The following is a 21,983-nucleotide window of genomic DNA, read 5'->3' on the forward strand; positions in this document are numbered from 1 at the left end:
AGGCAGGAATATGGTGTCTTCCCGTGTAGAAGTAATCAAACATTGCAAATTCATCTTCTACAAACAGTACATAGAAAGTTTAAGTTGATAAAAGCCCATTGCATTGTTACCTCTGCCAATTTTCGGTGTAGTGAACCTAAAATAGGAATAAAGTTAAGCTGTTATCTTGACAGTACACCCATGGTCTTGACGGTCACTTGAAGATGCCTTCCCGTCATGCCTCAGCTTTGTATATGCATGATTACAAGCAATTGGCACAGATTGAGTTTAGGAAACATTTTATTGCACCCCTTCTTGGGCTGGCTGGAGGAGACACTTGGGTATTACTCCAGGTCATTTGGTCTATGCACTCCAAGGAAAGCTTCCAAACAGTAGTTAAAAGTATTTGTATTATTTGGTACATGTACAAAAAGCACTATTCAAATGCTTTTAAAAACCACAATGTCAATTTGTTTGAACACTCATTTTTAGGATTACAGACTCTGCCCTCTTTGGTAATTATAGATATTTGTCAAACCACCAGAAGGCACTAAAATACTGCAGACTATTTGACGTTGACAAGATTTTTGAAACACAAACCTACACCTGCGAAAGGTGAGCCACAGAGCTCTGTTCGGCCGCAAAACAGACAGGTGAATAAGCACTCTGCAAATGTGATCAATAGCATTGGTCCAAAACCGTAAGAAGTCATTCTAACATGTCATTTGGATCAATATCTCTACACAGTGTACGTCTTAATTTTCCCGATGACCGAAACAAGTAAAGCCAATGCTTAACAAATTTACCATAGGGAACAATGTGTGCTCACAAAACATTAAAAGTAGTTGAAATAGCAGCCAATGGGGTTTGGCAGCGCTCCTCCCCCCCCCCACTCCTACACATGCTGATCAGTTGTAATATAATTAGACTCATCTAGAAAACTCGCTGCTTCTTTGTGTCAATTTTCTGGTGAGTGTTCTACACAAGAGCATAGTTCTACACAACCAGATCCTTATCAAGAAGATAGTGGGCCCTTAGGTGTTTGAACCATGGCGGCTCAGACATGAACAAAACCGGAAGAGTGGGCTACTCCAATGCGCAGGAAGCACTTGCACTTCTAGTCCACCAGTTCAGTGCTTTCCGTGTTACTTGATCATTTATAACATGTAAAGAGGCACATTCTCTTAAGAGACTGACAATCCGTCAATAACAGGCTAAAAGTATGCAAAGTCGTGTGATTTGGTTTGACGTTATTACTTTCTTTTCAGCATCTTTCAAGACAAGTTTCTAAATGTCTCCTGTAAGGGATCACCATTCCATGGGATCTTGGGAAAGACTTTGTGAGGTAGTGTCCTGAAGACGTAGCAGCAAGGATCCTACTGCCATGGTCATGGATGGCCATCATACGGATGCTTACATGTCCCACTGCCGGGGCTCTGGCCAGTGCTCGGCATCGACATGCTCTGGGCTCACATTCGCACAGCTTATTTGTTTGGAGATAGGGTGCTGGGATCGGAGAGAGAGGCGGGCACAGAGAAGACCCATCCGGACGCTGGTGGTAGTGTCGCAGCCAGAGAGAATGCCAGCAATGATCCCTGCCATGAGACTGCAAGAAAGAACAGGAGCTAGCATGAGACGTATGAGGTGATCAGAGCTAGCATAAGACTGGTGACATAGCACAATACTGTGGAGGCGTGCAGGTTATGTAGATTATATATATATATACATACAAAAAAAGGAAAGGAAAACAAACCACACTCCAGGCAAACACGTAGATCTCCACAGATAGTAATCAGTGTACTGAAGAAAATACACCTCAGCTTGTATTTAAATAACGTGCTGTTTATTATTTTAAAAACAGCGACAAAAATTGTCACGCAGTAGGTCAGTGAGAAGGGTTCAACAGAGGCAGGACGCCATCCTGCTAGAAAAGACGTGTTTCGCGCACCACTCGGCGCTTGTTCACTGGTGAGGCAGCAATTCAGAGTACAGTAATAAAGGACAAACATAAGTCCTACTGCTATGTCTATTGCTGTCACCTAGAAAAGGGACTAGGTGTAAGCAGCTCGGCAGACATCTTAGAACATATAGCCACAGTGGGGTAACAGTTCAAATGAGGTGGCAATGGCAGAAAGGCATACACAAAATAATAAAATAATGATGCCACGAAAATCAATTAAAACAAAACAAAAGAAAGCATAGTTGACTAATAAAAACTGCATTTGCTGACTGAAATCCCACGTTTTATGCTCCAAAAGCCTCCTGTAGTGATATATATATATATATATATATATATATATATATATGATGGATACTCCAAATTCAAAATCTCCCATAGGTAGTGATGAAACCCTAGCTCTCTCAATACTTATTGTCCTAAAAATATTGACATAGTAACCCTAAAACAATATTGATTATAAACGGATTCAATATATTAGTTAATGTATCACAAAAGTTAAAAAACCATTAGAATCACAAAGCGAATCGAAACTCATTACAATATCACATCAACAAGATAAAATATGCATCAACATTAAACACCACAATAGACACAGATGACAACAATGTGCACTTCAACACTCAAAGTGCCTCTACATTAGATTCCCAACGTCTTTCTGTTCCTAACACACTGGCCGAACATTCATCAGGGGATGTTCATTTGATTTTAATTTCTTCAACACTTTGTGCTGTGGGTAGTTCGCATAAAAATGCAGTGCAGATTAAAAACCTGCAACTAATTCTTCTTTCACGGTGTAAAACATTTCCGCCACGTTCCAAATTAATAGGGACTGTTCACTCTAAAATGCTCTTGCGTAGCACATCAGCTCTTCTGTCACTTATGCTGCATTGCTGCAGGCATGGACAGAACGCACCTGGTTCTAGAAGTTGCAATCGCTGGATAAGATCTTCCTATCTTGAATTTTCTGGGTTGCACACATCTGGTTCACTCGATATATATAAATCATGTCTGTACACTAATTAGTTTGTCCTGTTCTCCGAAATGAGTCTTGATGGTCGTGCTACGCGGCATCCAGGAAATCAACTCTCACACACACGATAACACAAAGTATATAAAAGTATGCTGTGAACCCAATTGAAAGACAAAGAGCAGGGTGTGTGGGTGAGGCCTTCTCCTTGAGAATTTCTTCAAAAAGGTTCGAATAATGCAGTTTTAAAGAAAGTCTGGTCATATTTGCTACTGGAAACGGGCAGCTCTGGGAATGGGCCCCCAAAAGGATTTTAATTGTAAAAAACTAGAAACGTAGTTGATTTGTAACCACTTCAAAGATATAGCTCAGTAAGTTACCTCATGTCATTGGGACCACCAAAGCATTCAATTGGCGTTCCTGCCATGCCCTTATCTCATGGCTAACCGATCAGAGGAAAAATATGCACTTGTGTGTATTGTTTCTCACACACAAAAATTGTGTAAAACACCCCTTGATTTGAAAAGGTAGTCAGAGCTATGAGGGTCAAGGAAGAGGTGGTGGTAGCATCAGAGTGAGTTGACAGTCAAAACATATTTTAATCACCTATTAAGTACACTCATTGGGAATGAGACTTACTTTTTTGCTCCCTAAAAATTTTTTTTTTACTCAACATTAAAAAATAGGGAGTAAAATACTCCCACTAGAAAATCGTATCTGGAGCACTGGGGTCAAGTAACCCCTTTTGAACTGTACAGACTGGAGCAATGGCATCTGACGCCAGGAAGGCCTCGGTACATGCACCCCACGGAAGAGACATTGGGCAAAGGGAGAGTCTCTGAGGAGGGAGTCACCACAATTGCCTCTTTTAGGAGGCAACTATCCTAACTATTGTTGTGTTAAGAAGATCCCATTTGGTTCGACTTGTCCATTCTCGTAATAAAGCTTTCAATAAAAAGAGTGGCCCAACCACAGCATTTGGCCTTGGCATCATCTGATGGTAAGGACAACATTTCATGGTGTTATTCTATAATTTAAGACATAGGGACCCAGCCTGGAGTGTTGTTAAGCGCACTTCTGTTTTCAGTGACGTGCATCTTTGAATTCATTACATAAAGGGTTGATAATTGGCACTGTGGTGTGCAGTAGGGCTGATGGGAGTCCCTGCGTGCTTTGTTCAAGTAGAAAACTGCAGTGAGCAATAGTGCGGCATCGCTTGTGCAGTCAACACTCCTGTGCCACCCATCAAACCCAAGTGGCTGGACCAAAGGAGGCATACCCATGTATGGATAGACGCATGCAGAGGTTTTGCGTGCATAGGAGTTGGGGAGGAGGGCGAGAGGTGACGTTTCCAGGTGCTCCCTACCCTCACAGTCCCGTGCCCCCATTTACTGTGAAGCCTATTGTGATGATGCTTATGGCCCTCCTTTTCAAAAAGGCTACGGGTCCGGTTTACAGTTCGACCAGTCTCTAGCCAACGGCCTAATTGCACTTTAAATGTAATTTGTATTGCTAGTCAAGAAAATGTTCTAATTGATTTATTTTTTCAAGATGGAAATACACTGTTTATTTAGTACATCAGAAATGTTGAGGGCTCGCTCTTCTGTGTTCATCCTATAGCCTCCTGCTCTCCATCCCACCTCCGTATTTTCTTGCCTAAAGACCCTACCCCAGTCCGTATTTGGTATGCAAGTTAGGCACGTTACAAAACCACAAAAATAAAATAATGATGGATAGGATATAAAGCAACAGAATCCACAAGGGGGGCGAATGGGGAGCACGCGGTATGCTTTTTCACCTGCCGTAGAGGTTTTTGGCCGCTGCACCCCGGCCTACGAGCCGCACGAGGGGTAGAGTGCCTGCATAAGCTATTTAAAGGGGTGCCGGTGAAGGTTTAGGAACATTTGGCGGTTAATGCGGTTCCATGTTGCCTGGATCTTCGCCGGCCCCGCTGCTGTGGTAGCGTGTGGTGGCTTTGGGGACACACTGGAGCGGTCCCGTTGGGGATAGGGCAGGGAGTATTGAAGCGGGCGCCATAGTTTCGGGGCTGGTTTTGAAATAATAAATTAGGTGGGTGGCTGGAGGTTATCGACGTGGGGAGGAGGAATGGGTTTGCAGGGCAGGGAGATGGCAGCCCCGCCTCGCGGCTGAAATTCGTTCACGGTCTCTAGGCGGAGAGGGCGAGGGGCGCTGAAACAAATGTAGGACCTCCCATTGTCAGCAGGGCCTGATTGCCGGTAAGCACAAGTATTACAACACGCATGTAGTATGAACGCATTTCACGTTGCCGTCCCCTGCAGAAAGTGGGAAGAGATTTTGGACGGCTCCCCCTAGCGGCGGTGCAGTGGTGATGATGGGGTCCACAGAGTGTGGGAAGAGATTTTGGACGGCTCCCCCTAGCGGCGGTGCAGAGGTGATGATGGGGTCCACAGAGTGTGTGGTAAGAGATTTTGGACGGCTCCCCCTAGCGGCGGTGCAGTGGTGATGATGGGGTCCACAGAGTGTGGTAAGAGATTTTGGACGGCTCCCCCTAGCGGCGGTGCAGTGGTGATGATGGGGTCCACAGAGTGTGGGGTGAGAGTTTGGACGGCTCCCCCCTGCGGCGGTGCAATGGCATGTGTGCCCCACGCTATGACCGTGTGGAGAACATGTTCTTCCTTTATTTGGAAGTAGTGAGGTGGGATGGAGAAAGTAGGGGGATTAGGAGCGGCGCAGAGGAAACGGTCGGAAGGGGCTCCAGTGGGTGAGGAGGTGAGCAAGGAGTGAACTGAAGGTGCACTTGCTGTTTGGGGAAGGGGAACGTTAAGGTTGGTGTTGTGAAGATGATGTTGGAGTTGTACTTGGTCGTTAAAGGATGCAAAAATTAATAATTATAATAAATAAATAAGCGGATAACGAAAAATAAATAATACATATAAAAAGGTAGAGAGGATATCCCAGGTTGGAAGAGGAGAGGACGGGTAATAATAATAAAAAAAGAAATGGCATTTGGGAGCTTAAGGGCCAGGAAGGTGAATGAAAGGGCTGAGTAAGAAGACGGTGAGAGTTGGGGGTATGCGAGCATATAGTTTTGGGTTCTATTTTAAAGTGAAGATGGGCAGTTGGTGCGAAGGTGAGGGGTGAGAGAAGAGTGCAGTAGCTAAGGTGAAATAGTGGGCGGCCTGCTCTAGTGGGGGGCATGAGGTATTGGAAACAGGCCTGACATAGAGCAAGGAGCGAGAGGAAGGTGTTGCGGTGGTATGGCCCCTCTGGACTTTGTGGTTTAGCAGCTCGTCAATACTGCAGGCCCGGCCCGTGCCTTTTTCCAGTTAATGGTTGCCCCACCCTGCACAGGGCTGTAGGGGTACAGGAGACAGAGCGCACCCAGCAATCTTCAGGGGAGGGGTAGTGGTGATATGGTGGAAGGGGCACCAACGAAGAGAGAATATTGGAGATAGGTATATATCGGGTCAAGAAGTTGTTGGGTTTGGATGAACGGCAACAAAGTAACATGTTTTGTCGTATCTATTGGGATTTTCGTTTGGCTCAAGTGAAAGTTTGGGTGGGTGACAGTTAAGATGGGTGAATACAGATCAACAAAGAAGTTTAGATTAATGTGGAACTCAGATGTTCAGGGTTGCAGAAAATGTCATTTAGCTGGGAACGTTTTGATAGGGAGAAGGAAAGATGAATGGGAGGAGACGAGCATTGTAGAGGAGTACCAAAGGGAGGACATATTGGAGACAAGGGATAGGGGTGCAGAAGAGCACAGTGTTGCAATGAAGGTATGAGAGAGGACCGGATGAAGGGGGCTGGGTTGTGAAGGGGAGTTTCTTTCGGTATGGTTGGAGAAGGGGAATGAATAAATTAATGTTTGAACAAAAAAAAGGATTAAAAGGGTGTTCAATAGGGCACCATGGGGAAGAGGTTATGCTAGCACGTGGCAAAGAGGTCGAGCGGCAAGGATGGGTTGGAAAGGGTGAGGAGATGACACCCAGGAAGACAGAAGTACGTGGGGATGGAGGTGGGGTGTAAAAGGGCGCGGAAGGACAGCTAAGGAGGGATAAAAATGCTGGGTTGTGGCAGCATAGCTGCATAACAATTGAGTTATCTGGGAGTGCAAAGGTAAGCGCATGGACAGAGGGCATAGGATGGCCCCTGGTGCACTGGTGGTAGGCCCCTGGTGCACTGGTGGTAGAGAGAGGGGGTGCAGCACTCTGTTGTGGTCCGGTGTGGTAGGTCGTGTGGATTAGTGCATAATTTGGTGGGGGGCTCTGCAGTCACAGTTGTCGAGGACGCAGGTACCTGTGGAGCTATACATTTGACATGGGGATGGACATGCTGGCTTTAAAAAAAAAGAAAAGGGGAAAGGAAGGGTTTGGGGATCTTTAGTGAGGGAAAAATGGTGCGGTTGAAAGACGGCTATATCAGAGGGTGTGTGCTCTGGTGAAGGAGCAGAAACAGAGCTGCACACCAGGGCATGAGGTGGGTAGTGGTGTTATGTGAAGTAGCAGGGTGCATGAATTGAACTGCATGGACGGAGGGTGCACCAACGGCCCCTGGTGCTTTGGGTGGGGGGGACAGGGATCGCATACAGCATTTGCAAGGCTGACCATGGGAGTGCATTGACTAAGAAGGAGGAATGTGGTGTTACTGCGCGCAGTGTTCAGAGGGAATTAAACTGCAGGGACAGTGGGTGCAGGAACGGGTACTCGTGCATGGGGGGCGGGTGACAGCAGGCTCAGGTGCATGGCAAAGAGCGGTGGAGCAAGCATTTACAAGGGTGAACATTGGCAAACAAGGAGGGTGGTGGAGCTACTGGCTGGGGTGTAGAGAGGGGTTTAAACTGCATGGATGGAGGGTGCGGGTATGACCCCCCTGGTGCAGTGGTGGAGCAATAACGAGGGGTGCATGGCAAAGAGCTGGCAAGGAAATTGGCATGGTGGGGCGAGTACAGGGGAGTACCCATGCAGGAGTAGGTTGGTTGGTATATAGCCATGAGATGCTGTTGAATAGGCTGGCCCATAAGCAAATGTGGTTGGGATTGGTCTGGGGTTAGAAGGGATTACAGTGATTGGCAAGGGAGAGGAGTGCAGAAAGCTTATGGTTGAAGTGATGAATATGGGAAAGTACAGAGGATGCTTGCAGCAACATTTGTGGATCATTAAGGGGAGAGCATACTGTTGGTAGCGTAGACCGGGGGTGATGTCTTCAATTGTGCTTACTGCATTGACACTACATTACATTAAAGGGCTCTTAGTTTGTCTAGGTGAAAATAAGTAAGGGGAGAATCGGTGGGGTCTCGGGATCAGGACACATTTGTTTGGTGGGAGCAGAGGGCTGGTGGGCAGGCTGTATGGGGTAAAACAGAAGTAAATGAGCATGTGGAATGAGGACAGGAGGGTGTGGCACTAAAAAACAAAATTAGGTAAAAGGCTCCTCGATGCTGGCAAGGGCCTATTACAGATCTGAGGAATAGTTATGCGGGGGAGCAAGTGGATTAGATGGGTCGAAAGGAGGGGGATGGTGAAAGGGGGGAATTAGCAGGGAAAGGGGGAGATGTAAGAAGTGGGGTGAATGAGCTTTAGGGCACGGGGTCTAGGTGGCTGTGCATCAGGGCTGCTGGTGCAGGTTTAGGATGGTTAATTGTGGGGAAGTTTGGGCAGTGTTGTTGTTAAAAAAAAAAAAGCTAAAATAAGGTATTGGTTTTGTAAAGGGGGAAGGGAGGGGCAGTGTTGTGCCCTATTATGAAGAGGAACAATGTGCAGACACAAAAAGATTAAGAATAGCTGTTGGTTTATCAGATCCGGGGTGGGAAAAAGGGACACCAGGGAAATGTGGTAGGGGAAGGGGTTTGTGTGGGCATGAGCAGCATGGGAAAAGGGAGCATTTTGTTGGGGTTACGTTGCGGGGGTAATTTGCCAAAGGGGGAATTTAGTGACCAGGGAGGAGGGGCAGGGTTTGAAGTACAGGGAAGGAATAGGGACAAAAAGGAGTGAGAGGATTATAGTGACGAGCGTTAGGTATGGAAGAGGAGTTGCAGAGTGCAGTGAGGAGGTTGGAGTTCAATTATGTGTGGTGCTTAATTTGTCGTTTCCTTCACAGATGCAGCAGGAGGTGGTGTTCTGAAGAGGAGAATAAGCGACCAGTGCTTTATAGAGGGTCTCTATTAATCTGGGGGTGTAAAGGTTTTAGGGCGGTTTGGGTACAGGAATGTCCCAGGTGAATTTCGTTGATGGGGACGGAAGGGGATGATGGCTATTATGATTGTGTATATAGGTAGGGTGGCCATGGTAGTCGGAGAGATCATTTGTTAGATACGAAGTTACAAAGGGGTTTTTGTGACGGTAGGGGGGGTTGGCCTTTAAGGATGGGGTTTGGGTAGGGATGCTATCAACGGGTAGAGGGAAGGGGATAAGAATATTTATAGTGGCATTGTGAGCAATTTGAAGGGGTGGGTTGGAGGGAAGGGAAGGAGGGGAAATTACAGAGGAAGGAGGAGTAAAACAATGGTTCTTTCAGTCTGGGTATTTTATGTCCGGGTGTCAGAATTTCGTGTGGGGGAGACCTTATAAGAAAGAAAAAAAAATGGGATTGAATAATTAAACAAAGGAGAAAATAGTAAGCTAATAGGGGGCAGGTGGAAAGAGCACTGCCGGGGACAGGTTGATTAAATGATGGTTGGTTGAAGCCGAAGGATTATTATCACAGTAAGGAGGGTGGTTAGTGCTGTTTGGACAGACAGGCTAGCACAGGGTTACAAGAGAGGGGAAGAGGTAGAGAAGGGAGACAGGTGGTGGCTCGGGGAGAGGACATGGATACAGTTTGGAAAGATGTGGGGGAGTTAAAGGGGGAAGGAATATTTGAAGGGAGTGAGTGGGGGGGCCGAAGTGCTTACATGTTTAACGTTTTGTTTAGTCTGTAAGGCCGAGGGGCCAGGTGAGCGTAGTTTGTAAGCCGTGGCCTGTCACATTAAAGTGACCTTTTCACTAATGGCGAGCCTGGGTATTTTTGTGCAGTTTAGCCCAAAGGGAGACGCTGGGGAGCATGCACTATGTGTTGCTCTCTGGCGAGGTTTTGGGTGCTGCACCCCGGCCTACAAGCCGCGCGAGGGGTAGAGTGCCTATATAAGCTATTTATAGGGGTGCTGGAGAAGGTTCAGGAAAGTTAGCGGTTAACACTGTTCAGTGTTCCCCGCCCACCCACCCCATTAACACTGGGTTTGGGGAAGTCATTTCTTTCAGGGTGTGTTCAGGGGAGATGAGTAATAAAGTGAGAAGGTGGTTTTTTGGTGACAGATCAGGGCGGCAGGGGGCAAGGAAGCTTTGTACTGTGGTGTTTCTTAGTTGCTGGTGGGGCAGGTTAGCCTGGCTTTCATTGAAGAGGAGAGTGGCGATGAGTTGGGCGTCTGAGGATATTGGAGCGGTAGCTGGGAATACGGTTGGTTAAATGATGGCTGGTTCACGCCGAAGGATTGTTATCGCTGGAAGGAGAGGTGGTTAGCGCTGTTTGGACGAACATACTATCCCAGGGTTACAAGAGAGGGGAAGAGTTAGGGACAAAAGACGGGTGGGGGCTCGGGGAGAGTACATGGATAAAGTTTGTAAAGATGTATGGGAGTTGAATGGGGAAGGAATATTTGAAGGGAGGGAATGGGGGGCAGAAAAGCATTTACCTACATGTTTAATGTTTTGTTTAGTCTGTAAGGCCGAGGGGCCCGGTTAGCGTAGTTTGTAAGCATGGCTTGTTACATTAAAGTGACATTTTCCACTAATGGGGAGCCTGGGTATTTTAATGCAGTTTAGCCCAAATTAACTTGTTCATTGCACGCAACACAGCAATACAAAAAATCGGCAGAAGTATGAATACAAAGGTACTTACACGCACCATTTTGCATTACACCTGGTTGTGCAATGTGTTTTACGATGACTGCCAGGGTGTAGTAATGGAAGCGTTGGGCAATTATCCTGGTGACTTGCAGATAATCATTGCGGGCGGTCTTAAACAAGATTTAATCCTTAATTTGCATCACTTTCTATTTCCACTGCAGTAAAAGGTTTCGGCTGTTGTGGAAAATATACTGCAAATCTCTCACCAGCTATCAAGGATGATGAGGCATATTTGTGGAGCTATTCTAAGGGCATGCTGTGTATCTGCATGCATGCTTATATTGCTTGCACACCAAGTGCTCAAGAAACAAACATCCACCTCGGAGTGCCAAAGGTATCCGACTCCAGATCAGGCAACCCTTGGTGGATCCTCTTAAAGGAATCTGGGAGCAACATCAGCTGATGCAGATCTTGCTTGTGAAGTGTGGGCCTGCAGGATGCCTGCGGTCATTGGTGAAGAGGGCACATGATCGTGCCTCACCTTTGGCCAGGATACCATCCAACACAGGGTCTCAACTGGGAGAAACTGGTAATCCAGGAGACACGAGCTCCCGTTCACTTGCCGCCAGGTGAGAGAAGCTGGTGCTGCAGAAAATGTGCTCCTTCAAGGCCAGCACCTAACGCATTGCTCCCCATGCGGAAAAGCTAGAACAGCATGAAATGTGGGTGCCCATTAATTTAGTGTCATGGCCTTCGAGTTCAGCACCGCCTGCTGGCAGAGGCCGAGACACTAGAAGACATTAGCCGCTTTCACCGCCTAATTGAATAGCATTTAATTTCGACCTTCCTGCCAGCACTGCCGAAGATTGGACGGCCCGTGCCGTGGAGTAGCGCTGTGGTGCATCAACATTTCAATGACACCACCACCAGTGCTAAGTGACCGGGAAAGAGTCTGGGTGGGCTAGTGCGAGGGATCTGCGATTGAGCTGGGTCCCTTGTCTTGGGGTTGGTGGAGATGGGCGTGGCGGCGGGCAGAAGAGCACTTGAGTGTAAAGCTGCATTTGGGGTCACATTCTGCTACCAACAGCAGCGGTCACCCATCCTGAGGCAAAGCCAGTGAAACGTCACTCACTATTTCCGAGTGGCATATTTCCCAGCAAAGGTTAATGCTGAAGAGGAGGCTCGTTTTAATGAAGTACACCTCGTTCTGACTTATCAGTCACCGACAAGTCCCGCGTGCAGCGGGAAGGCGCTGTCGGAAGCGTGGGATCCCGGCCTATTTTAAACTGTTAGGGTGGGATTAAAAGGCTCTGTTCGGCTTCTTCCCTGGCATATGATTTACCAGCCCCGGGGCACGAAGGACTTAAGGGATATTTCCACTCAGGATCATGGAGCGTGCTTTGTTAATTTCCTCTCCCTTTTATTTTTTAATGACTCTGACTGATGTAATACCAGATGGTGTTGCAGTGTCTTTCATTGCCTGTGTATTCCTAAGGTGGAGTATTGTACCATTAATGCTTCCAGATGTACCGGACATGTGCCATGTGTGATTTTAACACAGAAAACAGGGTTTCTGGCTTTCTTTAAGGAATTAGGAGACCATGGGAGCATCTTTGGCAGGTGCTGTTGGCACCCGGTCCCGGCTCCAGTTATTTACCTAACCCGTGGCCTTCTGTACAGTCTGCTCTCTCGCAACAGGACCCAGGAAGCTGACACAGGGCATGTGCAAGTATTGATGACTTAACCACTGATTGCACATGTCTATGATGCATCCAGAACATAAGAGTTTTTAGAAAACACAGGGCAACATAGTCCAACTGGACTAACTTCCTGACATGGTCGTTGAGTAAAAGGGAGACGACAACGGTAAACCCCACATTAGTTGGGTAGAGATCCGTCCAAAACACTAAACCACACAATTCTTTCTTAGACAATCCTGCATTTTCTTTAACTAACCGAAGCTCCATTTGGTGGTGACCCTGCTACCTCTATTTTGAACATTGCCAAATTGTTTATGTTATAATTAATCGATCAGCTCCTGTGCCATTGATACCCATTGAAGCATTCTGCCCACCATGTAGTGGATCATCCAAAAAACGGGAGTGGGCACAGGCCAATCAGATTATGGGGAAAAACAATCCCTGCCCGATCAATGCGCCCCGAGGATTTCCTTGAGAGATGCGTTAAAACTGGGACCTATCAGTATACATTAGAATCCTTCTAGCACATATTAAAACACATTCAGTGACACCTAGAAACACCATTTTGCTGTACAGTGAGCCTTATAAATAATAAATAAACAAACATAGTGTCTGTTCCGTCGTCTAGTCGAACTTGCAAAAGCATGGGGTATCTTCCCATTGCTTTGGTCTGCGCATCACATCACATTGAAACCAGAGCAGACACTTCCAATGTCTGGGAAGCAGACCTGCCTCGCATGTCCACAGCATGTTGTAATGTTCCAGAAGTAAGCTTAGTGAAGGAAAATTTAAATTCAACTTTACTTTAAAAAAAAAAAAAGTTACTGTAAGGTTTCAATTTAAACTACTTGAACAAGTAAAAGCGGACCCACGACTCTTTGGCCCAGCAGTATGATTCTTAAGGAAACCGTCTGCAATTTGTGCTCACCTATAACTGGCTCCTATAGTTTTAATTCCACCAATGTCCTGCAAAATGCATTTGTACCCCTATTGCACACATTTTTAGTTATCAAAATCTGTCACTAGGTTGGCAAGGTTTTAACTCTGAACTAGGGGGATCTATACTGAACTCCCACAGGGTGGACCTTCGATGATACGGCTCTTCTGCTTTGTGAACATGCCCAAAATGTGCAGGTTTCCTAGGATAAAGTAAAGGATGAGTGAGAATGCATGGATTATTTCGTAATACTGTTTTTAATGTATGTCTTTGAGGACGTTGAAAGGCACCCCCACTCTTCAGATACTTACTGACATGAACTCCCTTCGCCATACACCCGGGTGCATGCAGGGACACCTGCTCTACCCGCCTGCAATGGGCACGAGGAGGACAGTTTAACTTGGCGTTTGGGCCGGACATTAGGGCTCATTTTGAGGCCGGCGTTCTGGTAAAAAAAGTGCTGGTATGGTGAGCGCCAGCTAAACCAGGCACCCTACCTGCCAAAAAAGCCCTTGTTACTGTCAAATCCCCTAATGGAGTCCTATGGCACTCTATGAATGGGGATTAACAGCGCTCTGCTGGCACCCGTAATCCAGCAGCAATTTCGCAGGAACGGGTGCCGGAAACAGTAAAAGCCTTTACCAGTATCCTACTGCCAGGATACGGCAAGGTTGTAATGAGGCCCATTGCCCTTTGCTGAACCATTGAGAGTGGAGCGCTCGTAACAGTAATGATGGAATTACTGAATCTGAGAACCCCTTGCATGCACTTGGGGGTGCTAGGCTTATAACATAGCCAGGAATGGCTCAGCGGATTCATGGCGACCCCTTCTTCCCGCATGTTCTCTGTCTGCATTCACCTTTCAAGCTGTCTGTTTTTGACTCGGTTGCTTCTGGTCCCCAGACTTGTCAGTCCCTGAAATGCTGTTCGGGAAGTTGTCTCGTGGAAGGTTTGGGCGATGGCCCAGAGTCAAAAGCAAACAATAATTGGCTGGATGGCTACGTTGTGTCTTAGACCAAGCAGTCAGCCAATCCTGCACACTATTACATGCCATTTGCTCTTCGAAAATGCATCAGATCAATATTATGATGACAGACAGGCTGGCATGTGCTTGACCTTCCGCTGCCCAGACGTGGTAGTCCTGGTGGATCCACAGGCTTTCAGTCCGTCACAGTGTTTCTTCCTCCCCCCCCCCCGCTGCATTGCACCCTTGCTGATTCTGTGGCCTCTGCCCCATCTTTCCATCCTCTTATGTTTCCTGCTGATTTTCTTTAAACAGACTGTGGTCTGGGTTTCCCACGTAGCGGTGCGGTGCGCCAGCCTCCATGATGGCCATGCGCTCTAGAGCTGCTTCAGTGGCAATTTGGTGCAGTTTGGAGGCCTTGTATCTTAACACAACATACTTTGACCTTTGTAGAAAATGGAAATTGGAAGGGTGGGTAGGTTATGGTATTTCTTGTAGATGATTGCGGGAAGTTTTTTACAACCCACACAAGGACAATTTTTGAAAATACCTTTTTTCTCCTGATACAGTGAATGTGGTCTCCAAGGTCATTCACACCCGGGAAGGGTGCTCACCCAATAGCGGGCGAGATTACATAATCACCTCCCACTGTCCCAGCCACCCGAGGTCCTACCCTGGGTGGAGTTTTTCTTTTCATCCATTGCAGGGAGGCAACAGGGAGCCCCTCCTGTTGCCCCCAACCCTAAATGTCCTGCTTCCCCTCCCTAGCCCCTCCACTTCACCTGCGGGACCAGAGCATTGCGCTTCGGTCCCAAGCTCCTCCATCTGGCCGCTACCATAAACATGGAAAAGGGACTTCCTTTTCCATATGGCGGCGGGCATTTTTGTTTTCATTTTACATCGGGAGACCGGCTGCGCAAGCAGCGTTGATCTCCCAATGCAAAATTGTGAAAGCCATTCGCACCCCGGACGAACCCTGTGGTGCGAATGGCTTCCATGCCCTGCCTGTCGGGTGGACACTGCCTTTAACGGCCCACAGCCAGAGCAGAGGCCAGAGCAAATTAGCTCGGGCTGGCGGGCCGTTAAAGGGCATGTCCGCCCTCTAGGTAGTCCATGAAAGCTACATTAGGTGCTATAATAAAGAGGGGCACGGACTAGACAGAACTAACTGTATTTGACTGTACCAAAATGGGTTACGAAAATAACAAAATCTTTATCAATGTTTTTAAAAGGGTTTTTAGGAATTTAATAAAAGACTGCAGGAATGATTGTTGCGCTAACTGGTACATTTATACTTAGATCACCAGGAGTCCTAAGAAGGGTCTTCACGGGTACCAACTTGATGATGGAGAGAACCCTCAGAGTGAAAGGTGCCAAGACATGCCTACCCCAGCTCCCACACAGGCTCGAAATAGTCCATTTGGGTTACTTAGTCCTTGTGGGGGAACGCTTGGACTAGCTGAGAGCGAAAAATAGTTATGGAGGTGACCCATATATTTTGACTTGCCATACAGGCACTTAGCACTTCCAGGCAGATTGAGCAGCAACTCCTGTAGAATACATGCATCACAGATGAACATCCGTTGACCTCTAGGATCACTCGGTCCCATCAGTTGACCGTGCGCATGCAGGCTGGGCACTCCTTCTCACTTCTCCTCCAGTGGCCCACCTGGTTTTGGCTCAAATGGGAGAGATCCTCTACTCCATCTACTGTATTCTCTCTTTACTGTGCCCCCAGCATTCATTCTGCACACGGCCTACTGGCTCCGACACTCCTGCAAGCAGGCTGGGCACTACCAAATCCCCTCTTGCTTTGCAGCCTCGAAGGAATGTCATCACAAATATCTGGTCTAGTATCCTCCACAGCTCACAGGCGCGCTTAAGCACATCTTAGGGGTTCACACTGCCATAAAATGATGGAAACGAATAACACTGCAGCAGTGAATTAGTATTTGCTTGCCAATAATGGGTATCCTTCTTGCCTCTTTGATCAATTATTTTGATCAAAACACCAATATGTTTAAATGCATCCAGGCAATCATTATCATACACCCAGCATTTGTACCTCTCTGTATGCCTGAACATATGTCTACCTGTCTTGTCCCACTCATCTTTTCCCCCCGGTTTCCTTTTCACCCCCTGAGTGGGGTAACACTTAGCCTCTATACTGACAAGGCTTGGGACATTAAGACCACTATGTGGAGATGTGTGCAGTATAAAAGACTTTCGCCATAACACAGCAACATTTGTGGACACATTGGCATTACTTGTGGGAAAGTAAATCTTGCCTTCTGACAGCATCATCATTCTGATTTGGTTTGTGTCACACGTGCATGAGCCCCGAAGTTAGATGTTCTCTCCTGGCCTGGCCATCAGGGAAGCAGCATTAGGTTTACCGTCTGAAAATCAAGTGTCAGAAACTCTGGCGTAAAAACCCGATAGTGGGGATTATTGAAACCTGGTGAAACATTATGAAACGAACACCTACCAAGCAGAACAAAAAAAGCCAAAGAGCAGAAACTAAAATGCAAGGTTGTAACTAGGGTTACCAGCGCCCAGATGCCCCTGGATTCAGTGCGCTTTACAAATGAATGAATGAATAAATAAATACAGAAAGTGTAGGGGAATTGGGAATGGTGTTAGGGGGCCCAAGAATGAAGGAAAAGGCAATGTTACTAGGCTTAGGAGGGCAGGGGAGTAACACAAAGGGTGAAATAAAGGGACTAAACCGGATTTAGGGGTAACCCCTATATAACTCAAGCTCCCCTAAATAAAAGCCCCCCAAATTAAAAATATATCTAAAAACAGAAAAAGTGACCAAAAAAAATAAAAAAGAGACGGAGCAAACAGACAAAGGGAGAACGCTGAGCAGAGTTGATGGGCGAAGAACAGAAACAAAACAGAGCAAAAAGTAGAAACGCGAGGAGGGAGAAAGTCTATGAAAACACAGGCGGAGAAGAATGAAGGAGGATATAGTTACTTGTACCTTCTGCCTGTCGGGCGGCGCAGGTGTAGTGACGTACAGGGAGAGAGACAAGGAGAGCAGGGAGGAGATGCAAAGTAAAAGCCTGTGTGGGGGAAAAAAAAGTAATGTATTGACGGGCCCTCCGAGCATACATCTAGGCTCTGTTTAGCTAAGTGGGGTACACAAAGAAAAGTAACAAGTATTTTTGGGATAAAACAGATCTGTTATCATTTTACAAAAATATTTGACTAGTGTGCTTCTTACAAGGTCAATGCTCACACCTCTGTGCCTAGGTTAAATGTGGGCTTCTCTCTAATCCTCTATATTGTTTGGGTTTTGGGGTGTCTGGCTTTCAGGATTTCCCACCACCTTCTTCTGCTCTTCTCTCATCACTCCGAAGCACTCATCATCCATCAGTGGCTCTCATCCCCTATAGTTGGGAGAGTTGGAACGTTCTGGCCAGGCGCATGTGTTGCCCCAGGAGAAGAACCGGTCCTGATGTACTTGGGGAATCTGACAGTGTCCCACCACTGATCTCTAGCCCTCTTGTCTTCCCACCTGTGCCTCTGCTGAACCTTACTCTATTTCCCTGCCACAAGCTCAATCCTCCTCCCAGCATGGATCCAGCTGCTTCAGATCGGGTTCTTGCCATTATGCCCTGTGTGAGAAACCTGAAGGTATGATTTGATATTTTATTTATATCGTGCTCATACACAAGTGTTTCAGAGCGCGACCAAGCAAATGGAGGGGAACAATGGAGAGCAAAAAAAAACAAAAACAACAATCTTACTAGGCCCAGTGACATTAAGAACGTGCAAGTGCATGGAGAAGGGAAAAGTGGTAAAGTGTGTGGAAGGGGGAGAAGTGGAAAGTGCAGAACAGAGGAGAGAAATGAATAAATAATAAGTAAAATGAATAAATAAATACAGGCAATGAAGAGGTGGTAGTGCAGCTAGCAAGTGGCAAGTGCATGATTGGTCAGATAGAGTATATCTGATAAGTGCAGAAGAAAGGTGGGGGGGCTGTATGGGTACAGATACAGATCCCAGTGCATTGGGTGGCCCGGAGGCAGTGCAGGAGGGAGGCAGGATGAGCAGGTACCTGGACCAGAAGGACAGTGGGTGGCCAAGTGAACAGTGCCAAGAGATAAAACAGGTCAGCAGGGGAGAAGAGGGGCAAAGGAAGAAGCGAAGAGGAAGGTCTCAAGGTGCTTCCGGAACTGGAGATGGTTCTCCTCGAATTTCAAGGTGGCAGGGAGGCTGTTCCAAAGGGAGGCCCCAGCCAAAGACAAATCTACCCCCAGCTTGTTTCCTTGAAAAACGACTGACCCTGAAGGAATTTGAGGTAGAGGAGCGAAGGGCACGGGAGGGGAGGTATTTACGGAGGGATAGTTGAAGGAATGTTGGACCAAGGCCCCAGAAAGCCTTGTGGACAATGCAGAGGGTTTTAAATTTAAATCTTGCATCCACTGGGAGCCAATGAAGGGATTTCAGAGCTGGAGAGAGATGATCCCAGGGCATGAGGCCAATGACAAGGTTTATCCTGACTAGTCCCCGGGATCTGTCATCCAGGTGGCCAGGACACAGCCATTGCTATTGGATCCAGTTCCTGGGGGTAGACCAATGAGGGAGGATCAGCTGGATGAGGGGTCCTCTGGGAGTGGAAGTGGGACACCGACGGGTGAGACTCAGTATCCCCCTTCTTATAACACCTTTTCCACAGCCTACCACATAGGCTACTCAGAACCCCCCCCCGCCCTTTTCCGACACAAACACTTTCTTACACCACAAAAGACAACGGACTAACACTAAAGCCATTTACCTGACATGTCCCAACACAAGGGTCAGGCAGAGTCAGGCAATTCACCAAACCACACACACACACACCTATCTGCCCTTTCCCTTTCCCACAGGGAAAAAAGGTGGAGCACGAGAGCACACTAAGAGCAAGGCAAACCGCATGACGAGACAGCTATCCCAGTATGCCAGTGCAAGTGGAGGAGAAAGGCTTCTAGAACCAAAGGGGTGGCAAGGAGAGAAGGGAGCTTGGCCTTTCCAACCCAGACCCGCAAAGCCTCAGTGAAAGGAATCGCAAGACTGCAAACAATAGCCAGCATGTGTTGCAGCAGATGTCAATGGTACACGGAGCACGCCTACACTGATAATCAGAACAGGGAGAGACGCTTGCTACCGTAGTACCGTCCTTGACTCCAGAGACAAGAAAAGCCAAGCAGTTCATCACAGCCGGCGAGTCGAGGGGAGAACCGATAAGAACCCTTACTGTGTTGAACAAAAGCCGCTAACGGCAAATTAAGCGAAGTTCAAAGAATTGTTAACATTAAGGGAAAACCAGCTGCAGAGAGGTCCGCACCACCTGGGTGCTTATTCGAGAGACTCTGGTTGATCCCACCATTGTTGAAACTACAGATACCAGAAGGCCCTAGGAGAGCCGTAAGCATAAGGTCAAAGTGGTCATACAGGGGTCTAGCAAAAACCCCTGTACAGTCAAAAGTCTTTGACCTGCACGTAATTAGAAAGCTAAGGGAGATTAATCTTGCATAGTGAGAAAAGAGAAAGAACTGTGTGATTGACATTATTTGACAAGAATTAATCCGATGGAGTGATGCCGATAGAACGGGGCAAAGCTTGAAGTCCCAATGAACAGTGTGTTGACAAGAGTGAATCCAACACGGTATGTCCACAGTGAACTGTTTAAAAAGACATTATGTTTTGTGAATGCCACAGGTAATTTTTTGGAGAAAAAGCTGTAGTGAACCCGAAGGAGGGCGGCTGATATTCGAGAGGGGTCTGAGCCCGGGGGTGAAAAGTAATTACCCTACGTACATTTGGAAAGGAACTTTTTGTTTGTTATTTTGAACACATCAGGTCCTCGGAGGCAAGAGACTTTTTTTTTTTTAGAAAAGAGACTTAACCACTGAAGGTCCTGATAGCTGAAAACGGAACTGTCGTCTCGTGCTCGGATAGCTTGAGTGTGTGCTGTGTTCAGGAGTCCTGCCTTGTCCTGTGCTCAAAACGTGGGGAAGGGAGCCCCCCAGCTGCCACATCCCGACTTATCATTTGTGAATACTTCTTTCTTTCTTGTGAATCCTATCCCACACTCTTTTTGTATTTAGTTGTAAGGATTGGCAATATTTTTTTTTAGTATAGGCCCCTTAATTATACAAAATGCCACTAGGACTGCCTTATTATTAGTTGATGGTCGTAGCTTGCTCCCATCTAAGATTTAGGTTTAGATTAGGTGTTTTTCCACCCTGCATTTACAGTTTAATAAACACCCTTGAACTGTGATCACATGCGTCTGTCTTTACTGTTGCCACCATGAGTTCCTTACACCTGCCTTGGGTGAGATTTGCTCTGTCGAACATTTCTGTTCTTTCTTTCTCTTCATTTTAGGTCCATCTCATCGCCCTCCCAGATATTCACTAGGTTCTGCCTGCTCTCTCACCTCTGCCACCTCTTCCTGATATTCACCTTCCTCCTCTTCCTCATATCTGCCACCCCCTCCTGTTCACCTTCCTCCTCCTCTCTTACAACTGCAACCTCCTTCTGATGCTGCCTTCCTCCCCTGCTCTCTTACTCCTGTCACCTTCTCCTGGTGTTCAGCTTCCTTCTACCACCTCCTTCTCCCTCCCTGGGCTTGAACCTCATCCTCCTCATGAAATGCCTTCTGTGGTCATCCTTGAAACTTGCCAACTGTCTACCCACACTCACTACAATCTCCTCCAAACACCAACACAGCTCAACTGCAAGCATGGGCTTATATAGCCTGAGGTCCCCTCCCCCTGGGTTGGGTTCTCTATGAGGGTTTGCAAGTATGAGTCAATAAGTGAGGGACTTGGATTGGCAAATCTTCACCCGTGTCCATGGAGGGTCTGGTGGAACAGACTTCTTCAAATGGCTGGGTAGGTGTTTTGTATTTCACACCTGTGTTATGGATTCTTCAGGGCTGCAGGATGTGCCTTATGGTGTTTTTTTAGGGAGGCGTCTGGACAATCATTTGGATGCCAGGCGTAGGAAGTTGTTTATTCCTGCAGTTTTGGGCATCGGCTTCACACATGGAGAAAGAGCAGCCGGCATTAACTGAGACAGTTTCAGCGGGCTGAGGTCACTCCACGAATGACCGGTCTCGGCTGACCCGGACCTCACTCTGTGAACCACCTAGAGAGTTCTCACTCAAAGACAACATGGAGCAAAGACAGATTGAGAGAAGGAAAAGCTTATTGTGTTATGAGTGAGTCATGTTATGAACGAGCAGATCTCCCCAAACTGTATCTCGTCTTGATTTCTGATGGTCGGAAGACAACTTGTGTCACCTGCTTTGCTATTAAATAAAATAAAAAGGGGCATTTAGACTATAACCAGCTGCACAAGTCAAGGAATTCAAAGGATGCGAGTACAGAGGTAGATGGACTGAGTCTGCTGCGGGTGGTCGTGCAAAAACGGACCCTCTGCAACAAGTGTCCTAAGTAACAATTCAATGAGTACACATCCACACTGTGCAGAGAAACCACCACGATCTACTAGACTGCATTAATAACTGCATTTAATCCGAACGGCAGGCTCACTGTAACTACACAATATTTGTGTTCTACCAGACTGCTGGGCCAATTAGATATTTGTCCAGCTTTTGACTGAGTTTCTGACCATTGTTTGGGGGACACAAATCTCGCTGAAGCCTTAAAA

At 46.9% G+C, this 21,983-nt stretch overlaps 1 protein-coding gene across 1 annotated transcript in view; it reads right to left on the reverse strand.

The window, feature by feature from the left end:
- Positions 1 to 288: 288 nt before the first annotated feature.
- The window catches only part of LOC138513733 (uncharacterized), a 440,991-nt gene continuing 419,296 nt past the window's right edge, over positions 289 to 21,983 (reverse strand). The window contains exon 19 of the mRNA XM_069628814.1: positions 289 to 1,585. Coding sequence (XP_069484915.1) covers positions 1,393 to 1,585 — 193 coding nt within the window. The 3' untranslated portion in view covers positions 289 to 1,392. The remainder of the gene's footprint in view (positions 1,586 to 21,983) is intronic.

This window comes from Ambystoma mexicanum, chromosome 12, assembly GCF_040938575.1.
Source record: "Ambystoma mexicanum isolate Mex_15411 chromosome 12, UKY_AmexF1_1, whole genome shotgun sequence".
Lineage (NCBI taxonomy): Eukaryota > Metazoa > Chordata > Amphibia > Caudata > Ambystomatidae > Ambystoma > Ambystoma mexicanum.